At 32.9% G+C, this 17,636-nt stretch overlaps 1 protein-coding gene across 2 annotated transcripts; it reads left to right on the plus strand.

Moving 5' to 3' along the window:
* Positions 1 to 1,193: 1,193 nt before the first annotated feature.
* Positions 1,194 to 12,582, plus strand: LOC133171593 (Iroquois homeobox protein 6a-like). 2 transcript variants are annotated; one of them, XM_061306375.1, is made up of 6 exons: positions 1,194 to 1,335; positions 2,527 to 2,775; positions 6,761 to 6,873; positions 7,139 to 7,500; positions 10,787 to 11,477; positions 11,715 to 12,582. In XM_061306375.1, the coding sequence occupies exons 1-6, from the start codon at positions 1,276 to 1,278 to the stop codon at positions 11,740 to 11,742; spliced, it is 1,503 nt and encodes a 500-aa protein (XP_061162359.1). In that variant the 5' UTR covers positions 1,194 to 1,275; the 3' UTR covers positions 11,743 to 12,582. The 2 variants fall into 2 exon arrangements, with proteins under 2 accessions (XP_061162359.1, XP_061162360.1); XM_061306376.1 differs by having other exon boundaries at positions 10,787 to 12,582.
* Positions 12,583 to 17,636: the final 5,054 nt, after the last annotated feature.

The following is a 17,636-nucleotide window of genomic DNA, read 5'->3' on the forward strand; positions in this document are numbered from 1 at the left end:
TGGTTGTGAAAGAAAAAAATAGCCAAAAATATAGTCAATACCATTAGAATATTTTTAAAAAGCGTGTTAGATTGATCGTACTGATTTTTCAATGAATATGATAGCGTCTTTTTTTTTATAACAACGAGACAAAAATCAATGTAGAAATATTTTACTTCTCTCGAACAAATTATTCTAACAGTTTTCCCCGCTGATGAAATTCCAGATTAACTATAATGACACCTTTCTAACTCGTTCTATTTATCAAATCTTGTTTAATGGATTGTAATGCAACTTGGAACATAGATGGAGAGATAACGAAAGCAATGGATTTGTCAATTATTTTCTTTGAACTTGATAGCGTTTTCCTTGGTCTAAATCTATAGCAAACGGCATAAAAGCTTTGACTAACATTATTGCAAATCAATTCAAATTTCCGCCTTCCGTTTCACAACCGTGATACTTGGAATAATCGCCTTGTTATTAATTGTGCTTTTAAACACAACTTTAAATCAATAAACACAACTTCATTTTTAAATAAATTTGCTAATTTTTTCAAGGGACAAACTATTTTTGTAGTAATTTGCTTTGTTTCCTTCTGCTAGGATAAAAACATAAAAAGGATTTTTTTTTTTTTTTGGTGTGTGTAAAAATTACTTACATATATATTATTCAATATTTCTTGGATTTTTTTCTCTGATAACAAATAAAAATTATAAAATATAAACGTTGACAAATAATGATATAGAATTCGTAAATATGTTTTGAAAAAATTCCATTTATCCTGTAGGCGGGGCTTGAGGCGGAGTGATTTCCATTACAAAGACATCTCACGCGCACAATTCTCAGCCAATCACAAATCGCCAAAAAATTAATTTTAACCAATAGTATTACAGCTCTTTTAACCCACGAGAAAAAAGTCTCTAACACAGTGCTGTCATGTAAGATGTTAGTTGAATATTTAACGCTTGTGAAACACGAGTATCGACGAAACAAGTAAATATAGTAGAATTGTGATAAGATAGCAAAATATACGCAGGTCTGAAGTATACATGGATATTAGTTTACACAATTGAACATGTGGTAGCAGAAATATACACGTTGCAGTTGATGTATATTTCACAGCAGCAAACTTATTTTCACAAATATTTTTTTTTTTTTGAATATTTGTTGACCGTGAAATTTCTTTGAGTGCCTGATCAGGAGATTTAAACTTTTCACGTTGACTTTATTCTTTTCTGGAAAATTTATAGAAGTGTCTATCGATAATCTGTGGGAAAGTGGGGTGTGTGTGCGATGTCCCTCCCTCAATTCGGATACAACTACCCTAACACAACTTTGTCTTCTCCGTCACAGGTAAGCTTGCATTTTAAATTATGAAGTGGCAATCAGTTTAAACGTTTAAGTGATGGTGCTTTTTTGCACTATCCATAAATATTGAATATTTGATTTTCTAATAACGGTCTTCTACGACTAATTAGCGTTATTTCCTGTTATTATTTGCTTTGGTAAACCATATCGGGGAAAAGCTCGACCAGAGCTTTTTGGTGATTCACCTATTAATGCATAAAACCACAGCTCCATAACTTGAAAAGCAATCTGTTTTGGACATTCATATTGTATAAAAAGTATACGAACAGTGTCATTTTTAGAAGACGAACACGTACATCAAATTAAAAACAGAAATAAAAGCTTAATAAATAGGGAAAATTAGAGATTTTCTAAAAGTGATCTTCACATTTAATTTAGTTTACTTTTCAATTTTTTAATCATGCCTAGGAAATTTTTTTAGCTTTAAAAGAAACATTATATGCCTAAAATGGAGAACTAATATATCTAATAGTTATGATAAGGAAACAAGACATATTTTGAAGGTATACCACACACATGAATAGATTAAATGGTTAAAATTAAAATGCCATTTTCGTTTAAATATTACACAGATTTAAAAAACTACTTTAAAATTGATCTCAGCCACTTAAAACCCTTCATTTAATCAAATCTTTTGTTAATATTTATTCGTTGATCAATAAGATACATCATATTGTATTTAAATATTATAAATACATTCATTCAAATTTGTAAACTAATATATGCATGTTGTAAAATTTAAATGGGTAAATTATTTGCATACTCTCAGGACCTGATATAGCTTCATTTGTAAAACGTTTGAAAAGGTATATTGATAAAAATCACATATGCAGTATGTTTTCAAAATGTTTTTGTTTAAATTTTACAAACTCTGAAAGAAAACAGATTAATCTTTCTATCAGGGTGTAAATTAATGTAAATAAAAACATGTTTGATTAATGTAAATTACGCCCATTTTTAAAAAGGTTGTATCTTGTATATATCACTTCTATATATATTATATTCATGTCCTATTAATAAATTTTGAAATTTTGATTCAGCAGTTATATTTTTCTATTAACAGTTTGTTCCTGTGCGTGTATATATATGTCAAACTCATTTTAATTTCTTTATTATCATTTTTAAAACGTTGTCTTCAGAAATAAAATACAAATGATTTCTTTTTCTTGCTTTAAGATTCTAATGTCGACCCCCACCACTTCTACGCTATCCTCCGTAACCACGTCCTGCTGTGAGAACGGACGTCCCATAATGACCGACCCCCACACCGGTCAGACGGTATGCTCCTGTCAATATGGATCCGGGCTCCTCAGTGCCTACTCCCGGGTCCCTTCGCTCACCGATTCAGTCTACAGTGCTGGACCCTACGGTTCACAGAGCTACATGCCCCTGGGGACAGACCCTTCAGCGTTTTATTCCCCATTGGTAAGTCCTACACCACTAACGACAACCGGTAATTTTAGATTCTTGACTATAAAGTCAATAGTTGACAAGGCGATTTTTCCCCGTCTTTTTAAAAAGACGAGACCCCTTTCCCATTTCCATCTTGATCATTTATACCCGCGGCGTCTTCTAAATAAAAGTGTAAACAAGAATGGGGTTTGGTCACACGACCGTCAATAGCGATGTAAATGAATGCATCAATCATTCCCTGGTTAATCTCTTTAGTGGATTTAATCGATAACTTTCTTTTTTAGATTGCTTCTGGGGATTAAGATTTATGTAATTTTTCGAAAAATGAGTAAGTTTTGATATTGATGTCAGAAACAAAACTTTAATTATACACCGAAATCAAGAAAAAAAATCCAATACATTGTTTTATGTCTATTTTTTTTCCTTTTCATTTACTTTTAAAGATCTATTTGCAAACATGAATGTACTCCAAAATCTTTAAGGATATGAATTTATCAGCGGAAAAAAAAAGAATAATCATAAGATAAAGCTTTTTCTTCCTGAAAAGAATGTTTTATTTCTGTCAAACCACATCTTGTAATATTTTTATAATTCTAATTTAAGTATTCAAAACTATACAAATCAATCAATTTATTCCAGATTTACATATTCAGCTAAGATTTTTATTTATTTTTTTTTTTTACTGGTAAGCGGTTCTATTTCTTGTTGAACCCTCCTAGATACACAGACGGATTACTGACCATGGCTGATGAAAAAAAATATTGATATATCCCGACTTGTTGGCCATTTTGCTTCGATGTAGCGATAAGGCTGGGGAAAATAAGGCCTATCGGATAGCCTCTTTTTTCTACCTCTCCGGAACTCCACGGGGTTCCACGTTATCTCCCTGTGAACAGAAATTAGTCGCCGTGCCTAGAAATTTTTCAACTTTCGCTAAACAACTGCTTCAAAATATTTAAAACAATTTGAAGTGTTTGTCATAAATGGATAGATATTCCTTCATGTAGAGAGTTGTTTTTAATAATCCGTGTTATTTAATTTTTATTAAAATCTTACACTTCAAATCTAGATGTAATTTAAGTTCTCTGAAAATTTGTTATCTTATTTTTAGTTGTTCAGAATCTAAGAATACCTTTTAATTGATTTACAATAAGTCAAGAAATCTTTTTCCATATGCTTTTGTTTAATTAATATCAAATATCTTCTAAGGATATATTCACATATAAACATTTTTTTAATGCAAATAATTTTTTCTCTTCTTCAGTAAATGAAGTTAATCAATGCTGAATTGTAAACTCATGTCGTATCAATTTTTTCTACCAATCGGAAAGTGCCTTAATATTTTGGGAATTAAAAGAAAATATTTGCCAGAATAAATTTGAACTTTTTTTTTACTGCGCAGTACAGAATCAAATGAATCACCGACAGAAGGAATGGTTCCACGGTTTCATTGTAAATGTACTCAGTATCTATGATAAAAACAAATAATTATTAATCATTAATTTTGCCTCCCAAATAGTAAGCTACACCAAATTGCAAGAAACCATAATCCCTGTGCACTCTATTAGCCTTTGAATGTTTTAGGATCACTGACATGCGTTCATTTAAAAAAATACAATTTAAATTAGTCATAAAAATAGATGGATAGAACAATCAACTTGTTTTTCAAACGATTCCTATTGAGAAGAAATAAAAGTTATATTTAAAAATAAATAAAACTGGCAGGAATGTAAGATAAAGTCTGATTCGAAGAGATGCTTGATAAAAATCGGGTGAGCCGCGACTCTTTGACGGCGGACCCATCGAGAAGTATCCACAAACTACTGGGCAATTAGAATCTATCTTGTTCACAATTTCCCCCAATCTCTCCAAAAACAGCAGGTTCCATTTGGTGATTAGCAGAAATTTATATAGCACCATAACTGAGTCGGCAATATTGGTCTAAGTACCTGAAATCTTTAACTAATTTTCTGCGACAAACTTCCTCCCTTCTCCGTTAGTACGGTGCTGGGATAATGACACCTCCCTACTTGATCCGGGACCTTTCCACTCACCTTTCTCAGGAACGCAGCAAATGTTCATTCATGAAAATCGGGGAGACTAAATTATTCCATTCTTAATTCTCATGGTGTGAAAATGGTTGATTATTTAACAGGAAGCTTAAATCAAGGGGTGCCAAAGTCTGAGATGTTATCTTTTTAAAATTTTCATAATTTTTCTCTTCATGTTCCATTAAACTAGCGAATTCAAACTGTGTGATTCTGACGATTTTTTCTTCTCTCTTTCCCCTCTCTCTCCATTCTCTCCTGTATATACCCTGAATGAAGCCTTTTTACCAATGCAACGGCAATATGTATGATAACATATATAGGTCTCTAAACTATAGAGAAACAGAATCTCTTAAAATTTACAGCAGAATCTTTACTTGTTTTTTCATCATTCAGTAAAAAAAATGTTAAACATGCCATGTATATTTTATGTTTGATTTATTCGATATGAACATAATAATTGTTTGCAAATTTGCTTTTTAACAGCGCAAATCCCCTCGTAGCGAGCGCTAAAGATAACGATTTATAGATTTATGAAGTGGCATGCAAACAGATGGGCGTCTTGTAAAGGCGATTTAATTGAATTGAAATCATGAACTTTTCATCCTCTAGAAAAATTTTCCCATTTCACGACCCTTTTACCATTCTGAGTTGATATTTCTTAGGTGGTCCGTTCCTTCGTATCTATGTTGTACATAAGTTATTACCTATATGCAATAAACATGTATACGGAGAACAACTTCGTTGATAACGGCTAAAACAGTTTGTTTCAATGATAGCTTTCAAGGGATGTGGTTATTATTTTTTGACAAACTGTATTACATTTCTTGTCGAAAATGTGTAAACAAAGACCCGCGGCCTTTCCGCTAACAAGTATTAATTATATTATACATGTTCTAATTAATATCTACATCCTGTGGGTAATACATTTTTTTACAATTTTCCTTGTCAATCTGGCATCTTACGGTTATAAATATATTTTGGTAAATATATTTATTTGTAATGAATAATTAATAGATAATCAAGAGTGAATGATCCCCATTATTTATATAGATGTCCGAGAACTATTCCAATATGTAATGAAATAATATTTGATCCTCTACACGGATTATTTTTTTTATATTACATAGTAGAAAGCAAAACATGATTTTAAAACGTACACATAATTTCTTCTTTGGATTTAAAAAATGAAATACATTTTATTTCATTTAACAATTAATAAGTATAGACAAACACACCAAAACACCGAAGATAAAATCCGTTGTACTCCTATTCGCAGAATATTAATTAACTTGCTATTTTTTTTTTAATTTCTCATTACAAGATGTAACAGCTTAATAAATTCTTCAAATTAAATAGAGAAAAAAAATCAAAATTAAAACTTTTACAAAAGATCTACCAAAAATCAAATCCACTCATCCTAACAGATTTTGTGCTTTAGCTACTTGGTTAATTTTCCGACTTTCTAAGATATATTCATTGTATACTATCTAATATAAAATCAATGCTCAATAAAAGTGTTACATGTATTTAAAAATTTAACAATCACCAATGTTGTGTTATATCAAGTTTTTATGTTTTCACAAACATTATATACGCAATCAACATGTAACATGGATTAAAAAACTAAAAAAAAAAATCTTTTTTAAAGATTATCTTTTTCAGAAAATCTTTATTTGTATGTCTATCAAGCAGTTTGCAGATCTTACACTTTGCAATTTGTTTCATCTAAAACTGCCATTTTTTTAACTTTCAAATTACCTTTTCAGTTTCGGTTGATAAAAAACCTAATAATTCCTCTGTCAAAATATTTTAAAACAATCTAAACTTTATAATTTTACAAATGTTCTATTAAGTCAGCTTGTCTTCGTGAAATAAATAAATATATTCTTTACACTAAGCAGGAAAACCACAATTGGACTAAATCATTTACGAAAACCTCGTTACAGAATTCTCCATATGACCTCAAGGACGGTTCGGATGCTGCTTGGCGGAGCCTTTCTCAGCCGTCTGCCTGTTATCCTTATGATCCCGCCATGGCGGCATATCCTTACGGAAATGCGTAAGTATTTCACTTAAAACACCTGACTTTCCGTTCCTCCTTCACTAAAGAGTCTTTTTTGACTCTTGGAAGAAGTACGCTGTCAATGAACTTCCCAGAGTGCTTCTCAAGAGTTACCAAATTTTTTGTTGTTAACATATTATTTCAAACATTATTGTGCAAGAAACATGAATGAATTTTGTATGATTAAAAATCTATCTTCTCTAGTGTTTTTATTAGAAACACTCGCTTATCCCTAAGTATTATTGTCATTTTTCAAAATTAGTTATGGCGGAATGGATCTGAACGGAGCCGCCAGACGAAAGAACGCCACAAGAGAGACAACAAATACGTTAAAAGCTTGGCTCTATGAGCACCGAAAAAACCCTTACCCCACAAAGGGGGAGAAAATAATGCTGGCCATTATCACCAAAATGACGTTAACCCAAGTCAGTACCTGGTTCGCAAATGCTAGACGACGACTTAAAAAAGAGAATAAAATGACTTGGTCTCCAAGAAACCGATGTGGGGATGGTGACGATGAAAACAGCAATGACAAAGCCGACGACGATGACGAAGATGAGAAAAGAAAGACAGACGAAAATAGCAACGATCCCATAAAACCTAATGAAGAAAAGGACAGTTTTGGTAAGTGTGTAGAACTTCTTTCATCTAAATATAAACCCCAAACTAAACACAGTTGGCACATGGGTATTTGAAACGTTGACTGATCGTTTTCATTGTGATAAACAGTTTTTCTTACGATTTGATAATGACTCATATTAAAGAGTTCAGTCTGGAAACCACGAATTGAAACAACACAGAGATTGGGCTAAGTGTTTCAGAATTTGTATGATGTATCGCTGATATTTTAAAACATGACAACTAGATATTGTTTGCTCTGTGAATGCTGAGTGGATATCGAAGAAATAAGAACAGATTCCGAGTACTGAAATTAATATTTGCTACCCAGATTAATGGTTCTGATGTCGAAAGCTGATTATAATGTTGCAATCTTTGAAATTTCAAAGCGATGTCACCTTTGTATCAGGCGAAGGAGTCTATAACGCGATCAGGATTCTCTCGTTATCGGGTTCCCACGTAAACTCTATCCTTCTCAAGAATCGACCCCTGAAATAATATGTGCAGAATGCAGAGGATTACTCTAGGCGATAAGACCTCTAACAAATATTTGATCGTATTTCTCGACTAATTTAATCAAAGAAAACAAAGATTGTCAGTTGTTATACGATAAGAATTTAATCACAGCATTTAATAATCTGCCGAGGCTTTCGTTCGGACTTCAAGAAATCCGACAAACAGTTTCGGCTCTTTTCGATATCATCAATGTTACATCTGCTGCAAATTTTATCTGCGCGTGCATCGCCTTTTCGTCTCCACACTTTCGTTCACTTGTCTTGGAAATTTTCACTAATATTTGACGTCCAGCTAGGAACAATTATCATTATTGACATTCAAATGCATTGTTGTCCGTTTCATAGCAGATTTCATTCCATAATTTCGACACTCGCCACCCTGTTCATGCTCTTCAGTCGCTCGTAAACAAACCTCCTATGAAAACGAGGAGAACAAATAAAATGAAATAGAATACTGTAATTTTCTTTTTTATTAAAAACCATGGTCATGCCTTAATACCTCTAAGTAGTTAGCAGACGATCAATTGACACTCAGCAGTCAGCTGGAATCCTGTAATTATGGAAAACTAAGGATGGCACGCGGATCTAAGTTTTCTCTTTTCTTACAGCACGCGTCTTCCAAAGTCCATGTCAGCATTTGTGATTGATATCCTACTCTGCCTGTTGTTTCAAAAAAGAGAGATTTCATTGGGGTATTAGAAAGGAATACTCATGCGTTTGATACTAATCTCCCCTGCATTTGAATTTCTTTTTTTGCTCATATCGCCATTTCGTGCGTGGATAAGCCGCTATAATTGAAATCAATAACACAAATCGAAAGGGACATTTATAATGTCAATGGGCTCGTAATCGCGGATCAGAAGGTATGCGCTTTTAGAGATGGACAAGGTCTCACACGAGCATTTATGATGAAATGCTCGATAGTAAACACATATTTTCCCCCAGTAATAGCATTACACATTTTACCATTCCTGTGGGCCTTAAGGTTGCTGGCTTAGGAACATTCGTGAGCCACATTAAGCCAGATTACCCGCCCGTAATCCTGACCCAAAGAAGATATAGCCACCAAACACGCATCTTAGCTTTTGCTTTTTTGATGGAATATGATAAATTATTTGCACTTAAAAATGTTAAAAATACCATTATCTCTAATTCCGCTATGGTTTATTCTGTATTAAAATTTATCTGATATATCTGTTCTAGCACAAATTTTGTCAATTAATATTTTTTTTTAGGAATTATATTTTTTGCAAAGCGTAATTCAATCAAATGTTGCTTTTTTGTAGACGTCATTAAAGTCACGTGACTGTCAAAAAATTGTGCGTGGAGAACATGACAGGTCTATTAGCGCGTGTCCTTTTTTCTGTCTGGCCGTTTATGACTTGGTTTCACTATTTGTATTTCCGCCATAAATTAATTGTATTTTGCATTATGTTTTATCCACAAAAGAATTATATATTACATGGTTATTGACTGTCGTTGTAAAAGGATACATTAATCATCATTTGATGTTTGGAGCCTCTCTGCCTGTTCGACAACTGCTAACACGTCCCGAAAGACACCGCGTCTCCCGTCCGTAATTGTTTAAAATGCTTACTGTTTAATCTTCTACTTCAAAGGGCGCATCTTCTATTTCTAAGCATTGAAACTCTCAAAAGTCATTTTCTTCCAACTCGATAATTTTTCATACCATAGAAATATTAGCACACCCAGAAGTTCCTCATGTTGAAGTGTATCTAGCTTATCTAGCTAGAAATTTTCAATAAAATTATTTCATTCATTAAATAAATCGACTAGAGAATTTAAAGGAGAGTTGTTCATTTAGACAATACGACACACACAAAAAACAAACAACGAAATAACTTGATACCTTGTTCTGGTTTTCAGGGTTATTATACTATAGCTGTATGAATATCTAAATGCATTATGAATTGAAATTATTTTTAGATAAAGGATTTTTCAAATTTGCATGTAAATGTAGTAGATATATACGTTTTCAAAAATTACATTTTTCAACCTTAATTATCTGCTGTTTATATGCAACTCGTTTCAAATAGAAGACATTTTTGATTTTTGATTTCAATTATTATTACATGTAACTATCACAGAAAGAAATTTTTTTTCTTAATTTGTAAATAAAAATTAGCCTTTTTAAATTTGTTGTACGAGTCTTTTATTGCAAAGCGATGCATTCACGATTACATGTATTAATTTAGTAACAAAGTTTCATGGAAACTTCAACGCGCATTATCATGACAATCAAAGTGTCTTTTAAAAAGAAACAAAAATCGCACTCTCTTCACAATAAATTAAACACGCATTAAATCCATGCATATTTACATCGACTTATCCTGCAGCATCTGTGTTGTGTTAATTTGAATTGTTGAGAGCCGTTTTTCTCTTCAAAATCTCTCACACGAAGGGACACAGTCTGGGCCTGGGCTTTTATGGGGATTAGTAACTCGTACGACAATTTAGTTTCATCTGCTGCAGGTGCGATTCTTGTAGGTGGATTAATCGGGGACAAATTTGTAAAACACTTGAATTTTATTTAATTCCAAATTTCAATTTCTTTAAAATGCACTTAACGTGAAATGAGATTAAATAAAATTGGATTTTGGGTTCGGTTAATAAAAGAATTTTCACCCTTTTAATTTCCTTTGTGTATGTTATTCATAGGTTTCTATTGTCGAGAAAGGGGACTCATAGCAATATTTGCAACAATTTTCCCCATTTCTTAACATAGTTTAACAATCTCGTTTCTTCTTCTTTTACAGATATTTTGAAAGTGAAAAATGACCAGGATGCAGTTATTGAGGATAATTCAGTCTTTGGCGATAAAAATAGCATGATGAGCACACTGACACCTATTGGGGTAGTAGACAGTATGCCAGCCCCCTCGATGTCTACCACAGAGCTTAAACCACCAATAATGGACCATAAACGTCTAGAATCCCCGTGTTCTAACAGCAGTGACTCTGGTCTCAGTGACATAAACACTTCTCTAACCTTGAATGCTTCCAATATGGATGGAGGTGATGGTCTAAGACCCCGGATATGGTCTCTTGCGCATGTTGCGACCTCTAATACTGGATGCACAAATACTACCTCCCAAGTATCGAACGGAAAAGACCAAAACCTTCCTTTAAATTTCTCAAAATTAGGTTCCCCTTCTATGCCATCTTCTGCATCGACTATGAGACCATGGATGGACAATACGTTTTCTATAGGTTCGTCAATGTTTTCTACAAGTTCTTCTCCAGGTTACACTAACCTCAGTGCCAACAATGGGGGTGGAATGCTTGATAAAAGTTCGCCTTTGTCTGGACTATCTGGATCCGGATTTAACGGACTTTCATCCGCCGGAAGTTCTCCGATTCTTCGTCCCTATCCCTCACTATCAAACCTATACTCACCGGCCCGTGACGTTGGAACAAGGGGTAACGAAAGACTGACAAACCCAATTGGGTAATTAGAATTTTGTTTATCTACGACTTTCAAATGTATAGCAAAATTTCAAGATGTTTGTATAAAGATGTACAACGAACTTTAGAAAGAACATGCACATTGATTCATTTTATTCATTTATCAGAAAGTGTAGTTACTGTATTTCTTATGAAAAGAACTAACATTGATTTTTATTACTCAAGATGTAATTTATTATGTTGGATTACTTATAATTCGTTCATCTCGGAATATCTTCAGAGAAGATGCACCGACCATATCGTATTAGGATTCCTTTTGGGGACTATCTTCTGGAATCCGCGGATGTTTCTTGATGCAGCTGTCGTGATAAGTTCAAATTCTTCCGTGCTGTGAGACATTTGGAGGGCGCTTAAGGACAATGTGCGATCCTATCCAGTGCTTGGTGCAGACAAGGGTTTTCCTAACAAGGTTAATATGACTACGAAGGGATTAATAAAGACTGCGATTATTCTGAAGTGCTAAATATTCCACCAAGTGCTATGAGCCAAGTGTTGTTTATACTGAGTTGATGCTATCCGACAGGAAAATTAGTCAGAAATTGACATTGGGAATCTGGGTAACGTGTTTATATTTATGTCTAATCGTGTGTTGACATTGGTCATTGAGGGGGGGATATTGCCTCGTTGGATTCTTTCACCCAGATAGGGTCGGGCTCGGGCTCCACTTCAGATCTCAAGTAGTCCGATGTGGGAATTAATGCGCCATCAGTCTTTTTACCTATTGCGCTTTAATTGAACTGAAGAGTGCTGTCACCTTCGACTTGAAAAATGAGTTTGTTGAACAGAAACAATGATAATACAAGAGCTTCGAGGCAATATTTATTGAGAAAAATGTATGATACGTTCTTTCATGATTCCTACCGTGTTTTACCACAAATGTATGCATTGCAAGAAAAAGGTCATGAATAGGTCTTGTAAATATTACATTAGTAACACACGACACAAATTACTACAAATTATGAAATTTTCTGCAAACTTAACATGATGTACAGATTCTTTAATATGTGTCTCTACATAACAAAACTATTTTCTTTTTTAATGTATCCTTGTTTAACAAGGTACATGGAAATAGATTTATATGATGAAGAAGTGAGAAATGTATTTATTTTAAAAAATTTATTCATTAATGAAAGCATGTTTTTTTTTTCATTAGCCATTTAAAAAGGCTGTTGAACACTGATACTACAATTTGAGAACAAAAGCTTCTCAATTCTTTATTTGCATTTGACACAAAACGATATTGATTTTTTTTTGTCAACATGTAGCAGTTTTTTTTCGAACGGAATAAAAAAATATTGAGTAATATATGCCTTGGTTATTTTTCGTTACACATTAAATGACATCAGAATGTTCACAATATTAATTATTATTGTAGAAAAGGATGACGAACACAATTGTTTTTCTACCGAATGCTTCCAATACGATTTCTGGTACTAGGCCCCGTTCAAGGCAAAAATCGCTGTATAGCACTTAATTAACCCATCATAAACTGTTGCTCCATAGCTGTTGTTAGGATTAGTCAGGTTTGAATTCGTATTTCAAAAGGGATGAAAGGTTTCAAAGGGGAAATGACTCCGATTGACAGTATGAGCACGGAATCGCGTTTTCCTGTATTTTCTTGGGTTCATAGGAACTGTGTATCAGACCATATAGTGCTGTGGGAAATCTCGGTGTAATAAAAAAGTGAGGTGCATTTAGTTCGAGGTTTTTTGTGTCATAAAATATTGAAAAATAATTGTTTTTGAATCAGATTTATACTATTTTCTGAATATTTCTTTCAAAATAAATAGGAACAAGTCTTTTAAGAATATTGGATTACTAGTACATTGCATTTGCATGATTAAAACTATTTTTAAAATGACACTAGTAATTGAAATCACAAAAAAATTATCAATTTTTGTATGGAAAAAAGTACTCGCGTCATCACTTTACATAAGATGTTACAAATGAATGTGTTTTTATTTATATATCATATTTTTCAGCTTATATTTCATCATTTTCGTAACTAATTTTTGAAACGTTGCTCTTTCCTCGAAGGTTTTGCTCGAAATTTCAAATTCTCTGATCACTCAAAGAATCTTTGCCTTTGCTTACAGAAAGATTAATTGTCTTCTGTTATTGCCTGAAACGTATTTTAAAATTTCGATTATTAGTGTCTTCAAATAGCTTTAAGAATATTTTCTATAAATGATAATTATTAATGTCTTCAAATAGCTTTAAGAATATTTTCCCTAAATGATAAAGGAACAAAGTATTTTGGGAGAATAGATCAAAATAGGTGCCAGTTTACGTTTTGAATTATTCCTACAATAGTTGAGCCATTTTTAAGACAAAATTCATTGAAATGACAAATCATCTTCAAAGGTCAAGTAAAATATCCAGGTCGAGTCTTATCTCGTTGGACATCATATTGACAGAGAACTGGTCATTGTCAAGTCGTTCTTGGTGCAGATGTTCCAGATAAGAAACACAGGGGGCAACATTAACTACCAACTTTTGATTACGAGCAATCGTTTCACTTAAATGATGTTAATGAGGCTTAAAAGCTGTATCGTTAAATGATCGTGATAGAAGCTTGATCTGGACATGAAAAAATCTGAATTCGGAACAACTGACCGGAAGTTGGTTATCATTGCATGGAACCGACCATGATGAAAATGTCAAATCCCGAAAATGATAAGCATGTTATCGAAAAGGTTTTCCAGAAATGCTTTATATAATCAAGTCAGCAGGATAATGGATACTCTGATATAAAATGTGCAATATTTTGTAAGGTCAAATGACCATATGCATAGGTTCAGTTGTAGAGCTGGCACAAAAAGAAATTTATATTTCAGCAATCTACCAAGAAGCTCTAAAACTGCTGGCAAAATAAAGTTAAAAATATGGCGTGTAACGAATTCAAATCATTTTAACCTAGCATTGCGAATGCTTTTCAATCAGTGTTGTTTGTATAAATATCAAATTTTCCAGCGACTTTGATCCCATTTAAAAATTTGATCAAGTCCTTAACTGGCCGATGCTCCTTTCACCGGCCTCCATATTTTCCAAATTAGCTTTTATTGAACCTGTAAATTGTGTCGGCTGATTTCTTGCCGAATGACAGCCAGCCGACATTGGATATCTCTAAATCGGATTCGTTCATTTTACCCACAATGCCACACATAATAGATCTCAATTGAAAGGGAATCGGTAGCAATGAATGCAGTATCGCTTTAATGACAGCGCATTCTCTGTTTCCTAATTGATAATAATGGACTGGATAGATGGGCAGGGTATGATGGCGGCGATACTGTCATTTCAACTGTCACCCATTGTTTCTGAGCGTGTTCCGTTTTATCTCTTGATTCTGGGAACCCGATTTTTCCGCTGACCCACAATTTCTTAATGGGTCTTCCACAGGTTAGCATCCAGGATGAGAGAGATCACTGGCCTATAGCTCAAAGATACTGTGTTTCATAAATTTTACCATGGCCAAACAACACATAAATTATAGTATATTGTATTTTATTAAAAAAACCACTTTTATTATATTCGGTTCTTCTAACATAAAAATTAAGGTCTAAAATCGCAGAAGAAATTCCTCGGTGGATGTAGTTTAAAAAAAATCAAATATGGCAGGAATAGTTAACTAAAAAAAATTCCTTTTGAAAATTAAAAAAAAATCATTCATCTTAAATTTTCAACCATAAATACTTTGTTCACAAGATACATGTAAGCCTATATATCGCATTAAATAATGTCTTTAATTTTAAAATGGGAAAAGGGGATTTAAAAAATAAAAGTCTGATGTAAGATCGAATCGAATCAAGTGACCTCTTTAATTTGTGCAAGTAAAATATTTAGATGTTAATTAATAATTTTTAGTTAATATGAACTAACGAAGAAAATAATCTTGTAGAAAATAAAAAGGAAAAAAAATAGACGACTGAATTTTTAAGAAAAAAGTTTCTCATTAAACAATGTTATTATATCTTACCAAAAATGAACTCACTTAATATGTTAACTGACATTTTTGAAAACAGTAAAAAAGATAATTATAGAAATAAAATCCCGGAGAAACTATCAGTGATATTAACTTTTCACATGTCAAAGTAAAAATAAATGAAATATCCGTCAAAACAATAAATTATTTCCAAAAATAAAGACAGTAAGTAACAGAGAAAACCATGAGACGAGAAGAGGGGTCCTTGATTTCTGGAGGACATGAATTATGATATCTATTATTCCTATTAGAGAATCACGGGGCACGTCATTACAGCAGATCCGTCGATTCTACATCTACATAAAAATAAATTAGTAGAGCTGTCACCCTAGACCAGAACTGGTCGTGTTAATCCGGGGATTTTCCGTCTGTGTCCTGAGGTTGACCAGTTAGGGACAAATAATCTTGTTTGCACATGACTTAGTAGCGACGTGCATGATTGTCAGTGATTTACAGGAGTTCGCAGGTGATCAAAAACACCCTTCAGGTCATTTCTCCAGCGAAGGGAGAGGTATAAATCAATTACACGTGTAAATCATATTTAAAACATTTTACATTTTCTTTTTCTAATGTTTCTTTTGCAGATAAATCAGAAACTTAGCCACTTCTGTTTCCTCCGCTTTCACGTGGCAGCGTTTTTACAAGGAATTTGTCAACGAATTATTCCCGCGAGCGACAAAACCACTTTCTTCGCTTCCTTAGACCGATTTCTCTTTCATTCGAATGTTGAACATGGTCTGAGAGGCTGTAATTCTCTAATATCTGTGAAGAAAAAGAGTAAAAATATTTGCAAAAGCAAGTGAGCCTTTAAACTGTTGTTATTATAAACACTTCATCATTATCTATTTATCAACTGAGACTTTCTACTCCCGACAATTGCCCAGACGAATTCGAGGTTCCCTAAGCCAGCAATGCTGACACTATAGATTATATGGATGTTAATTATCATGAAATGAGAAATATTAATATTTCTTCAAGAATCCACTTGAATGAATGAAGAAGATTTTTGGGGACCGGCCTAGTTTATTCACAGCTGTTGAGGACATCGATTTCAAAACAACGTTCTGGTATCCAGACCCCCAGGGTGAGCTGCACACTTAAAGAGCGCAGCAATCTCGGTAGGGGTTTATTCTTAAACTTCTGCAAAAACAAATCTATGTTCAGACGCAATAAGCGCGTCTATGTTGGTCTTTGTCATTAGGCCCCATTCTCTGTGACTTAATTTGTAGTCTTTATGCAGATACCAAGTATGAAATTGGCACACCGAGTGAAAAAAAAATTATGGCACTTAAGTGATTTATTAAAATAAAATGAAGACTACTTGTTAAGACCAGGGTGTCTATAAGGGACTTTAAGAGCATTATTACCTGTTTTGTAGAATTTTTAAGTGCACTGCATTTTAATAAATAAAATCTAAAATTGTCACGAACGATTTTGATCGTATTGCTGTCCCTTATAAATACTTAGTTTGCTTAGAAGATGTGATTGAAGATGAAATTTTAAGTTTCCAAAATGAAAGCGCAGGGCATACTTTAACAATAAAAGGCAAATAGTTTAGTACTCGTACACTCGATAACCGATAAAGGAATGAAACCAGAATATCATTACATCAAAATTTTCCAAGAATTTGTGTATTTAAGAAAGCAATAACATAATTAAAAACTTTTCACATTTAAGTTAAAAGGTCATAAAATATATTTATTACAGGTTCTTTTTTAATCCCATTTGTGTAAAAGAGATATGAAACAACTGATTTATATTGACATGCAAAACGTACTCTTGAAACTGAATTTGATTTTTAAAACGACAGATCATACAATATGCACATGTACATGTACCGTATATGGAATTAAAATTCCGGACTTTTAAGCACATTGAAAATATGACAAGATATCATTTAGAAAATAATTGATAAACTTTTTTTGCTTGCAAATAAACTAAAAATATGGATGCTTTTCCAGTTAGATAAAAAAGAGAATGACAAAAATTTTGAGGTGAATATCAAAAGCTAATTTTAAATTTCACAAACATTAAAACATTTTTAAAGAATTAGAATGAGGCTCTGTTACATGTATAGTAAATATTTCAATTCTTTTTATTGGGAATCAGTTCTTTTATATATATATATATATATATATATATATATATATATATATA

This window comes from Saccostrea echinata, unplaced genomic scaffold (genome assembly GCF_033153115.1).
Source record: "Saccostrea echinata isolate AGI-Se365-2 ecotype Australia unplaced genomic scaffold, CSIRO_AGI_Sech_v1 ptg000054l, whole genome shotgun sequence".
NCBI classification, from domain to species: domain Eukaryota; kingdom Metazoa; phylum Mollusca; class Bivalvia; order Ostreida; family Ostreidae; genus Saccostrea; species Saccostrea echinata.

Coding starts and splice junctions, on each gene's coding strand:
- LOC133171593 (XM_061306375.1), top strand. CDS start 1,276: ATGTCCCTCCCTCAATTCGGATACAACTACCCTAACACAACTTTGTCT. Junction 1,336..2,526: donor CTTTGTCTTCTCCGTCACAG/GTAAGCTTGCAT, acceptor TCTTGCTTTAAG/ATTCTAATGTCGACCCCCAC. Junction 6,874..7,138: donor GCATATCCTTACGGAAATGC/GTAAGTATTTCA, acceptor TTTCAAAATTAG/TTATGGCGGAATGGATCTGA.